General features: G+C 39.4%; 1 protein-coding gene across 3 annotated transcripts in view; it reads left to right on the top strand.

Moving 5' to 3' along the window:
- The window catches only part of mdfic (MyoD family inhibitor domain containing), a 434,364-nt gene that overhangs the window by 12,983 nt on the left and 408,978 nt on the right, over window positions 1–12,403 (top strand). For all 3 annotated transcript variants that reach the window (XM_057855538.1, XM_057855536.1, XM_057855537.1), the window contains one exon: window positions 6,709–6,783. In XM_057855538.1, the coding sequence (XP_057711521.1) occupies window positions 6,709–6,783 (75 nt within the window). The remainder of the gene's footprint in view (window positions 1–6,708; window positions 6,784–12,403) is intronic.

Raw genomic sequence — 12,403 nt, 5'->3', positions numbered from 1 at the left:
GACTCCAGTTCATTTCACAGATGTTTCTTGGTCATCAATACACCGGACAATTAAAGTTCAGATGTGCAAAAAAGCTTTGCTACATTGAGGCTAATGGAAAAAAGACAATGTAGTAACCACTTTATCTTGCCCTAATCCATTGTCTTCTCCAAAATGCAAACTTGCGGTTAAGAGGTGACATTTCAAGCATGAAAACTCGCAGGTTTACAGCATTTGCAAATGATGCGAGAAAAAAAAATCTATTACTGACACCATATGCATGACAAAAATTGAAGATAAGTGCACTTTTAAAAAAATTTTTTTAAATAAAAGCTAAGTGTAAAGCTTACGATTAGCGGCTTAGCGAATGTACTTTGAACATTTCAAAATAAAAGCACATCATGTTCAAAATGTGAATAAAGATTTCTAGAGTTAATCTCACATCACATTTCACACTAGCTTTAAAATAACACTAATGATGAGAATATTAGAATCACAATTTATTCCATTTGAATGGGTTATTTATCAGGATGTATTGTCACCACATTTGTGGTTGAACTCGTTTGAAAAAAACTGATGATAATGCATATCAGCGATAATTTATGAGACAATATACCGCCTAAGAAAATTTGTTATCGCGACAGGCCTAACAACTGCCATACACTTTATGGTCTGTCCCAGCACTAAGCCATTGTACTGAATTGTGTTGATAGTGCCTTTTTTGTCACTCTACATTTAAGTATTGTTCATTAAGTACTTACACATTGGCTGCCATTGACGGCGATAGACGTCAAATCCATTTCGACTGGGAGGGCTGATGGCGATCTGTGAAACATGATCACCCAATGCCAACCTTGCCAGTTCAAATAATTTGACATCTATCATTGTCAATGGCAGTTGAGAGCTACAAGCAACAAAATACTCCGGATGTATAACGATTAGTTATGTCCCGAACCGGTCACGTGATTGTGAATTGGGTGAGGGAGATCCAGTTCTAAAGTATTTTTTTTAAGGGCTACAAAGCAACAAAATGTACAAGGATATCATCCAAAGATATCCCAAAAATATTATTTTCTATTATGCAACATTTTTAGAAGATTGGAATGGTGTTGAAAAAGACGGAGAAGGATAGTGTTAAAAGAAACAAAAAAATATACAGTGCCTTGCAAAAGTATTCGGCCCCCTTGAATCTTGCAACCTTTCGCCACATTTCAGGCTTCCAACATAAAGATATGAAATTTAATTTTTTTGTCAAGAATCAACAACAAGTGGGACACAATCGTGAAGTGGAACAACATTTATTGGATAATTTAAACTTTTTTAACAAATAAAAAACTGAAAAGTTGGGCGTGCAATATTATTCGGCCCCTTTACTTTCAGTGCAGCAAACCCACTCCAGAAGTTCAGTGAGGATCTCTGAATGATCCAATGTTGTCCTAAATGACCGATGATGATAAATAGAATCCAAATCTGTGTAATCAAGTCTCCGTATAAATGCACCTGCTCTGTGATAGTCTCAGGGTTCTGTTTAAAGTGCAGAGAGCATTATGAAAACCAAGGAACACACCAGGCAGGTCCGAGATACTGTTGTGGAGAAGTTTAAAGCCGGATTTGGATACAAAAGATGTCCCAAGCTTTAAACATCTCAAGTAGCACTGTGCAAGCCATCATATTGAAATGGAAGGAGCATCAGACCACTGCAAATCTACCAAGACCCGGCCGTCCTCCCAAACTTTCTTCTCAAACAAGGAGAAAACTGATCAGAGATGCAGCCAAGAGGCCCATGATCACTCTGGATGAACTGCAGAGATCTACAGCTGAGGTGGGAGAGTCTGTCCATAGGACAACAATCAGTCGTACACTGCACAAATCTGGCCTTTATGGAAGAGTGGCAAGAAGAAAGCCATTTCTCAAAGATATCCATAAAAAGTCTCGTTTAAAGTTTGCCACAAGCCACCTGAGAGACTCACCAAACATGTGGAAGAAGGTGCTCTGGTCAGATGAAACCAAAATTGAACTTTTTGGCCACAATGCAAAACGATATGTTTGGCGTAAAAGCAACACAGCTCATCACCCTGAACACACCATCCCCACTGTCAAACATGGTGGTGGCAGCATCATGGTTTGGGCCTGCTTTTCTTCAGCAGGGACAGGGAAGATGGTTAAAATTGACGGGAAGATGGATGCAGCCAAATACAGGAACATTCTGGAAGAAAACCTGTTGGTATCTGCACAAGACCTGAGACTGGGACGGAGATTTATCTTCCAACAGGACAATGATCCAAAACATAAAGCCAAATCTACAATGGAATGGTTCAAAAATAAACGTATCCAGGTGTTAGAATGGCCAAGTCAAAGTCCAGACCTGAATCCAATCGAGAATCTGTGGAAAGAGCTGAAGACTGCTGTTCACAAACACTCTCCATCCAACCTCACTGAGCTCGAGCTGTTTTGCAAGGAAGAATGGGCAAGAATGTCAGTCTCTCGATGTGCAAAACTGATAGAAACATACCCCAAGCGACTTGCAGCTGTAATTGGAGCAAAAGGTGGCGCTACAAAGTATTAACGCAAGGGGGCCGAATAATATTGCACGCCCCACTTTTCAGTTTTTTATTTGTTAAAAAAGTTTAAATTATCCAATAAATTTTGTTCCACTTCACGATTGTGTCCCACTTGTTGTTGATTCTTGACAAAAAATTAAAATGTTATATCTTTGTTTGAAGCCTGAAATGTGGCGAAAGGTTGCAAGGTTCAAGGGGGCCGAATACTTTTGCAAGGCACTGTATGTGGGTATCGAATCGGTAATTGGCAGATCCTCAAAAGCAGGGGTCTCTGACTCAAACTCTGGTCCAAAAATATGCGATCGGGACAGCTCCATTGTTAATATATAACTTAAAATAAAAGGTACAGTCGTATGAAACGGTATCTGAACCTTTTGGAATTTTAGAGATGGATATAACCATCTCTAAAAGTCTGGATGTTCATCAATCGAGAGAAATTGTCTACAAATGGAGAGAGTTTGGCGCTGTTGCTTCTCTCCCAAGGAGTGGCCGTCCACCAAAGATGATGTCAAGAATTCAGCGCAGAATACTCAGAGAGGTAAAAAAGAACCCTAGAGTGTCTGTTAAAGACTTGCAGAAATCACTGGCACAGTGCCATATCACAATCATCCCAAGCACACATCAACTATATGTAAAACTATGGCCAAGAATGGGGTTCATGGGAAGACTACGGAGAAACCCACTGCTGTCTAAAAACAAAACAAACAAAAAAAACATTGTTGCTCGTTTAATGTTGTCAAAACGGCACTTGGACACTCGACAGAAGTTTTGGCAAAATATTTTGTAGACTGATGAAACCAAAGTTGAATTTTTTGGGAGTAAAACACAATGTTATGTGTGGAGAAAAAATGGAACAGCTCACCAACATCAACGCCTCATCCCCACCGCGAAGCATGGTGGAGGGAACGTTATGATTTGGGGCTGTTTTGCTCCCTCAGGGCCTGGACAACTTGCAATCATTAATGGAAGAATGAATTCAAAATTTTATTGGGAAATTTTACAGGAAAACCTGAGGCTGTCTGTCGGACTGTTGAAGCTAAAAAGAGGATGGATGCTGCAACAAGACAATGATCCAAAACACAGAAGTAAATAAACTTCAAAATGGTTTCAGAAGAACAAAATATATGTTCTGAAGTGGCCAACTCAAAGTCCAGACTTGAACTCCATTGAGATGCTGTGGCATGACCTAAACACAACGATTCATGCCGACCATCCCAGAAATCTCACGGAACTACAGTGGTTTTGTAGAGAAGAATGGGCCAAGATGAGTCCTTATTGATGTGCTAGACTGATCTGCAGCTACAGGAAGCGTCTGGTTGTAGTTATTGCTGCCAAATGGGGTGCCACAAAATATTAAATGTGATCCCCCCGTCTGTCATTGTTTGCATTTTATACTCATTAAAATATGAAAACCTATAAATGTTTGGGTGGTTTTAGTTACAGCAGACACTGTTTCTTCATCTGTGTAATTTTGAAAAAGATCAGATCACATTTGATGGTGATTTTATGCAGAAATGCAAGCTATTCCAAAAGGTTCAGATACTTTTTCATACAATTGTAAAAGTTTTTAGGGAGAAAGATGTGGGAATTATTATTTACTTTGTATACCTCAGGAATATGTGCTAATATGATTGAGGTGCATGTTCACAGTCCCTTGAAGCTGAGCTGTAACATTGACATCATTCATTAAGAATGCATGTCGCCTGTGTCCGGTCTGGCGTGACAGGAAGAGGTAGTAAAGTCAACTTGAAGGCCATGCTCTTCTCGAACATTCACCTTTTGTGTTCAATTTAACTGGACAATAACATGTTGCAAATAATTGTCATTCTTAAAGAATGCATTCTTCACTTTTTACCATTTTGTGAAGCCCTTTCCCTGGTCTTGTGTTGTTAAGTGATGCGCCTTGGTTATGTTTTGTCTTTGTATTTCCTCACAAGAAACGCCCTGGTGACTATGAACAGAAAACCACAGCCCAATTATAGTTTTTAATTAACTTTCTGGTTAGATTATCGCATATAAAATAATCCACCCGCCCCACTACACCCTCCCTTTTTTTTTTTCTTTTTTTTCATTTTTCTTCAAACAAGCAATGAAGCGTTAACCATCCTATTTATACCAAGCATCATTATGGCACTGTCAAAAAATAGCAAAGTAGGACAAAGTAAGCAATCAGTCAGGCTGGCGGATTGCGAATGGATTTTCGCCGGCCCCTTCAAAGGCGCCTGCGCTTAAGACTGGATTTTCCCTCCCAGGGGAGCGGGGATGTAGCGGGAGTAGGCCAATTCGTTTCTAACCGTGATCACTAAATACTGCGATGCATCACGCAGTAGCGCCGCTAACGGCAACGTCACCGCCATACATCATCTCCGTACTGAGTCCGTGTGAGCACCACCCCAACGAGAAGAGCAATTGCGGGGTTGTTTTTGTCTCCCCTCCTCCCAAGATGAGAAGTCAAAAGAGTGGACGAGAGAAGCTGTTGACGCTTGCGTACTTTTTTCCACTTTAACATGAATGCGGCTTTCATGGCAGGTAGAGCTCACAAGCGTTTGCAAATGAGATCCAGAACTCTTGGAGAGGCCTTCACCTGAACCAACCACAACCATTTGCTTGAAGAATATTAGACGTTTTTTTTCCCCCCCTTCTAAATTCTGACACTGCTTCGTTCCATAGGTTCACATTTGTTTTGTAGTATGAGAATTTTAGACAGCAGAGCAAAATGGAGTCAAGGAGTTACTTTTTTGTGTGCGTGTGCTTTCATAAAAACTGTAAATATTCCTTTTATTAATGCTCATTTTACATTTGAAAAAAAAACATTAAATCCGATCATGACTTTTGAACTGATATCCCGATATTGTCCAACTCCAAAAATACGATACAAATATATGCGGTCATAGACTTAACACATTATGGGTAACTGTATTGTGAATCCCCACTGGATGCTTTAATCATGGTAAATGTAACAACTTTAAGGTTTTCCACTATAATTATTTAAATGTTGCATTTGGCTGCATCACGTTTGTAAATAAATACATATAAAAGAGAAATAAATTGGCCAAAATGTCTGTGATTAATTAAAATGATTTATTCACAAATAAACCGGAAGGGAATAGTATCCTCTCCCATATTTGCTGTTTGTTTGTATTACTCTAACACACCCACTTTAAAACAAATAGCATTTAAATAATTGTTTAAGAAAACCAGTAGAATATATCTAAAATATGAGTTAAGTTGAAGTGATTCGAACTTGATGGCTACGGAATCTGGTGACTGCGGAAGCCAGAGTGGGTGTCATGCAGTTGACTGAGCGAGATTGACTCTGATGGGGCGAGACAAGCATGTGATAGCCAGGGCATCTGCAAGCCCACGTCTGGACCACCAAATCCCGCTATCGGCTCTTCTGGGGGCCAACAATAGAGAGTCTAGAACAATGGTGGGACATCCTGGCTTGCCACAAGGAACGTGTGATAACCAGAAGACTCCACGACCAGAATTTGAACACTCAGCGGTCCTTTGGCGCCGAGGCCGAAAAACTGTCCAACTCTAGATGCCTCGGCAACAGTGACGTACAATCTCCGCAGCCAAAACTGCAAACAGACAAACAACATCCAAACACACCCTTCTTCCGAACCACAGCCCACCTCAGCAGAGCCTTCAAAAGACTGTATTCTTTAGCTAGCGTTGCCTTTCCTCTGGAATTTTTTGTTGACTGTGATTTGGTGACCCCTGAATCCAGCCTTCCTCCTCGCCTGGGTCTATATGCCGTGTTGCCTTGCTGTCTGATTGATGTTGCCTTGGAATAAATTGTCAACGTTTCGGAGCCTTTTTCCCCCGCTATTAAAATGTAGTCAGTACAAGGTGTTAAAACTAAGGTGAATGCGTTGAGTTTGGCCTTTTGGCTGGGTTGTTGGAATTGCGCTAGTGCTGTTCTGGCGATGTGGCTTGCGTGGTTCCGGCAATCTGGCTAAAAGGTCAAATTCTGAAAAACCTCAAAGCGCCACGAAGTGACGACAATTTTACTTTACTGAGAAAAACATCGATGCATATGATTTTCTTTCGCTGGTCGCACAAAATGATTTGACCTCCAGGCCTTGAGTTTGACACTTGTGGTTTGCAGTCTATTAAGTGTTTTTTTTTCACTAACACTAAACATTTTTTTTTCTTACCACAGATTCCCATGACTTCGAAGCTTCAGCACCGTCCTCAAGTGACCGGACCCAGGAAGACGACGTCAAGCCAATAAGAAGTATGTATGAACAAAAAAGAAGTAGGGCTGTTTTTCGCGGTTAATGGGGACCAGTACCTGCTGTGATATATATATATATACAGTGCTGCTCAAAAATTTGTGAACCCCCTCAACATTTTGGAATTTTCTATTATTTCAACCTGATTTCCTAATCAATCAATTCAGTAGTTTTTTTTTGTTTTTTTAACAGTTGTGTTGTCGAGACTAAATTAAAAAGAGTTTTCATCAACTGATGTAGGTGCAAAATTGAACTGTTTGGTCACAACCAAAACCGCCATGTCTGGCGAAAAGTCAACACTGCATACCACCAAAAGAACCTTCTCCCAACAGTGAAGCATGGAGGTGGGAATGTCAAGATCTTGGCTTGCTTTTCATCCTCAGGACCTGGACAACTCCACATAGTCCAGGGAATCATGAATTCTGAGGAATATTGTCAAATCCTAGAACATAACCTGACGCCATCTGTTTTGAAGTTAAAGCTTGGCAGAAGGTGGATCATGCAACATGATAATGATCCAAAGCATTCCAGCAATACAACCAAGGAATGGCTGAAAAAGAAGAAGATTCGTGTTCTGGAATGGCCCAGTCAAAGTCCTGACCTAAATCCCATTGAAATGCTGTGGCGGGACCTGAAGCGAGCAGTTCATGCCTCTCTCAACTGACTGCGTTCTGCAAGGAAGAATGGGCAAAAATCCCCCAAAGTAGATGTGAGAGGCTGATTAGTCACTACAGAAACCGTTTGGTTGAGGTAATCTCTGCAAAAGGAGGCGCAATATCCTATTAACTGAAGGGGTTCACATACTTTTGCACACATGATATCTGAGTTTTTCTTAAATCAACGACTTTTGTTAAATAAAGAATGACAATATAACTATTTCTTTTGTTTCAGTCCATTATTTGGAATGTCAGTATTGTGGATTTGGGTATAGCTTAACATTTAATAAGGTTATTTTAGTTTTTTTTACAAAAAATCTGACCATCGCTGTGGGGTTCACAAACTTTCGAGCAGCACTGTATATATACACAGATTTTTAATAATGTTTTTTAAGCACGTTAAATGTAATAATTATGTTTTAAACATTTTACTGTGCCACCGAATATTTTTAAACAAGAAAAAAGTAGAGAAATCTTCATTAAAGGCTTAATTGAGAGAGTCCACTCAAATCTGCTCAATCTGCTCACTTACAATGGGTTACCACAGCAACTGTTTAAGTTAAACGATGATTGACGCATGCGGCACTTTGAAGCTTCGGCTTCCAAGCATCTGTGGCAAGATCCAACATTAACCGTCTGTCAATCATCGTTAACTTCTGACCAAAAAAGAGCAGCAGGAGGGAGAGTGAGACTATGTGATCGGCTCAGGACGGCTCATCTGTATTTATTAATTTTTAAATAAAAAAAAAAATGTGATGGATCGAGGGCGCGAAGTAGTGAGGGATCACTGTATATCGTTTTGTAGAATATCCTAGAATGATTTCCTTACCCATGTATCGATAATTGTTGTATCGCCATATCGTGAGTGGACATGTGCCGATAACCGGTTCAAGGAATACCGTGTTATGAAAACTTTCGAAACCGCAAAATTATTCCGTCATACCGTCCCAAAGGTATTAGCAGTCTTTTTATTTCCCAAAAATGCATGGAGAAATCCTTCGCTTGCTGCGATCAGACTCAACCCTCCTCCACCGGTTGTTGCTCAGTGTCAGTGAGTCAGCTGTGCTACACAATGGCTGGAGGAGGTGAAACTCCTGAACCTTTTCCCCCATCGAAGAAAATTAAATCCCTGGTATGGGAATACTTTGGCTGCAGAAAATTTACAGATGGCCGCAGCCTAGAGGAGGAGGGTCAACCGACATGTTAAACATGTTTGCGGAGGGTGGCTGCCAAGGAGGCAATACCTCCAATATGATTTCGCATTTACACAAAATTACAGGTTAGTAAACACTGTCATGAACGTTTCTACCAGCTACGAAAGTGAACTCCAGCATGTTTAGTGTTTCTAGCTGTGGTAAAACAAGTGTTTTTTTTTTTTTTTTAGGCATGCACGATAAATATCGGTCTGGTAATAGGAATTATGACGTCATCCCAATAAATCTGATAACATTATATATTATCGGGCCTATTAATAATATTTTTGACACGGTGTCGGATTGGGATGTGTGCGTTTGTTTCGACTCCTGTTTTTCCAGTATGCAAAGTTTTGTTACTGTCTTTGTGTTGCTCATTATAATAATGTTCATGTCATCATGAAAATTCTGGTTCGGTCAAAGACAAATCTATGCTGATTTAACCACTAGTACTTTTGACCTACAGGTGTTCAAAAACTCAGGTGAATATACATTGAGAAACTACATATATATTATCGGTTATCGTATTGGTATCGGCCTTGAGGAGCAGGAAGTTATCAATATCGGTATCGGTTTCAAAAAATGGATATCGTGTACCCCTAGTTTTTTTTTTTTTTTTCTCTGTGGCAACTGTGTTGAGAAAGAGTCTGTGTGTGTGTATAGGCTCATCTAAAGGACTGCATTTATTTTAATTTTATTTAGGATATATTTTTTTTAATTTATTTTAACTTAACATTATACGTATGTTCCAATTTGCTAATATTTTTTGAAAAACAAAATGTTTAATGGAAGAAAGTTTTTTTTCTTCTTCTCTTACCCAGATATCTAACACATTTTAGAGCTGTAATTGCAATACCGTGAAACTGTGATATTTTTGCATAAAGGTTATCATACCGTCAGAATCTCATACCGGCACATTCCTAATCTTGAGCCACTTGAGTAGGAATTCAGTACAGAAGCAAAAAACCCCTAAACTTCCATTACGGTTGAGTAATATCTTACCTAACAACTAAAAGAAGCTGTCAAGAATGGATGTTATGACAGTTCCACTGCATGTGATCGCGAGGCCTCGAGTTTGCGAGCCAACTGAAATAAAAGCGCTAGCGTTTCCAGTTGAAATAATACCAAGATGGCACTTTGAGGTCCGTTTTGTTTGAAAATTTGGCAAGCGAAGAGCCCCACATGTTTGCTGGCTCATTCCGTCTAATCTTGACCTCGTGTTTCCATTGTCTTTGCTTCCTATCTAGGAGGAAATCCTGCTCGGGAATTATTGCGTAGTGAACCTCAAGAAATGGTATTCAACTGTAATTGCATTTTGAAAATGGTATTCATCATTTTTTACCCTGTGAGTTCTTTGTAGCTGTTTACAAAAAGAATAGGAAAAACGTGTCAGGACAGGCTAATCGCAGCTGATTGCTTCCATGACAGTGCGCGAGCTATAATAAGAACCGTGTTTGAATTTGACACAACGGTCCTTTTGTTTCGATCTTGTTAACTTTTCCAGGTTTCCTTTTTTTAGTGTTTAGTTTAATGACTTGCCAGGGGCTTGTTTACCCGAGTGGCGAGGGAATGATTTGGATGCAAAAAACAGGGAGGAGGAAAAAAAGTACTGTCAAGAGGTCTTCTAATCTTGGCAGGTGTGAGTGTTGTTCTCGCAAAATAAGCCCATGTGACAACAGTTTTGCCTCGGAATTGATCTTGCAGCACCCCCGCTCTGTTACATATAATGAGTCTGATGGGTGTGTTGGAGATATGACTCAACCACTCATAGTTTGCAAATGAAAAGTTGGACATTTCTTCTGGAATGTCTTCCCGTGTGTACTCGGGCCTAATTGAGAGCCCTCATCGGCTCCAGGAACAGGAAATCAATAAGAGATCATCTGCTTGGCTGCATCCTGCCCCTGAGCGCTCCCTCGCCGTCTGATTTAAAGCTTGCGGACGATACGTCGGCCGTGCCTTCGCGCAGTAAAAGGAAGTCAGCTACATTGTTGTCTTGACGGCACGTATCCTTTTTCGGCAATATAAAAGGCCCTGATTTACAAACGGGAAGGTAAACAAGAGTGTATTTTTGTCGCCGACTGTGTCTTTATGAGAGCAAAGAGCATAGATTTTGAAACTTTTTATTTTTAGATTGCTTGAAAATTGAATCATTTATTGAAAGTAACTGCCAGTTTTTGTAATGTAAGGTTAAACCAGGGGTTGGCTATCCAAAATGTTGAAAGAGCCATACTGGAGCAAAAAACAAACTAAATGTCTAGAGCTGCAACAAATTGAAAGGCTTATAATGAAGGCATCACATGCTGTATGTATCTATAGTAGCTACTGTATATTAGCCTACTATGAAAATGACTAAATTGGCTACAAATACAGCCTTCATTATTACCATAGTTTCCGCATTATAAGGCTCACCTGAAAGCCTTCAATTTTCTCAAAAGCCGACATATGGATCAATACTAGTTAATCATTGCATGACATTCCGTTTAGCTCAGCTCCATCTTGTGGATGCATAATGCAAGGCCAACCACCACCACTACTACTATTACTACCTCGCCTCATAATGAAGTGCGCCTTATACATTAAAACGGTTTTAAAATGGGCCATTCATTGAAGATCCACCTGATACTCCGATGTGCCTTATAGTGCGGCAAATACGGTAAATGTTTATTTTCTCTGCAGTTCACCCCATAGAGAATGACGCATTACGTGACTACTCCGTTGTATGATGTCGCCTCGTTTATTTCAATATTAATGAATTGGAAGAATGTTTGTAGGAGTGGCAACCTCAGGGCACCTCACGATACGATACGATTCACGATACAAGGGTCACGATAACGATTCTCTCACGATATCACGATCCAGCGATTATCGATACATTAGTCAGAAATTTGATACATGATATTCTATGATATAACTGTTGAAATGAAAAAAATATATATTTCAAAATAGAAAAAGTACTGTTTAAGTCATTTATTAAACAGTCACACCTTTTCTTGCAACATTGCTGTCAAATATGAATCTACTGCAAATTGTGTTTACACATATAGAGGAAACAAACCACAACCACTGATATCTCTTGGAGAGAACATGATGAATAGCACCCATAATTTGTAGGTGTCAGTCAGCAGTTGAGCTTGGAGTGGGGCAATGATAAAATTGGTGGGTCTTTTCTTCTTATATGACCTTTGTTGCCAAAAGAATTGGTTTGAGCACTTCCACCTTCTGCTTCAGCATTTGAGATGTCGGATTGAGTCACAATTTTCCTCACTTTAAAAACAACAAAATAAAACAAAAAATATTAGTTACTTAATAGCTTTTGAGTTGAAATCCTGATTTTTTTTTGTGTTGGAAGTATTGAGTGAATTAAAAAAATATGAATTGAATGTATAGAAATTAAAAATGCAATAATTACCTATTTTTAATATGTAGGCCACATTAATCATCATGCACATCACCTTATATATCTTGGAAGCTATTCAAACAATTTTTATAGCTTATTGGATTAAAATGGCAGTAATAACAGTTTGTGTAGTAAACTAGATGAAAAGTGGTTCTCAAATAATATGAAATAAATCAGTAAATTCAAGTAGGCTTGTTCGAAATTCATTTTCATCCAGTTTAGGGTCCTGGTTTATTTTATATCACTCAACACCAAATGTCATCAAAATAATACATGTTAATGAAAAAATCAATTACATTGCAAAACTTTCTTACCTCAGGTGATGAAAGCGGAGCAGTGAAGAAATCCGTGCCCACTTCGTCACCAGCTGCCAGTG

The sequence above is a fragment of the Corythoichthys intestinalis genome, chromosome 13 (assembly GCF_030265065.1).
Source record: "Corythoichthys intestinalis isolate RoL2023-P3 chromosome 13, ASM3026506v1, whole genome shotgun sequence".
Taxonomy (NCBI): Eukaryota; Metazoa; Chordata; class Actinopteri; order Syngnathiformes; family Syngnathidae; genus Corythoichthys; species Corythoichthys intestinalis.
Note: the sequence above shows the minus strand (reverse complement) of the source record. Positions and strands in the feature narration are given on the sequence as shown.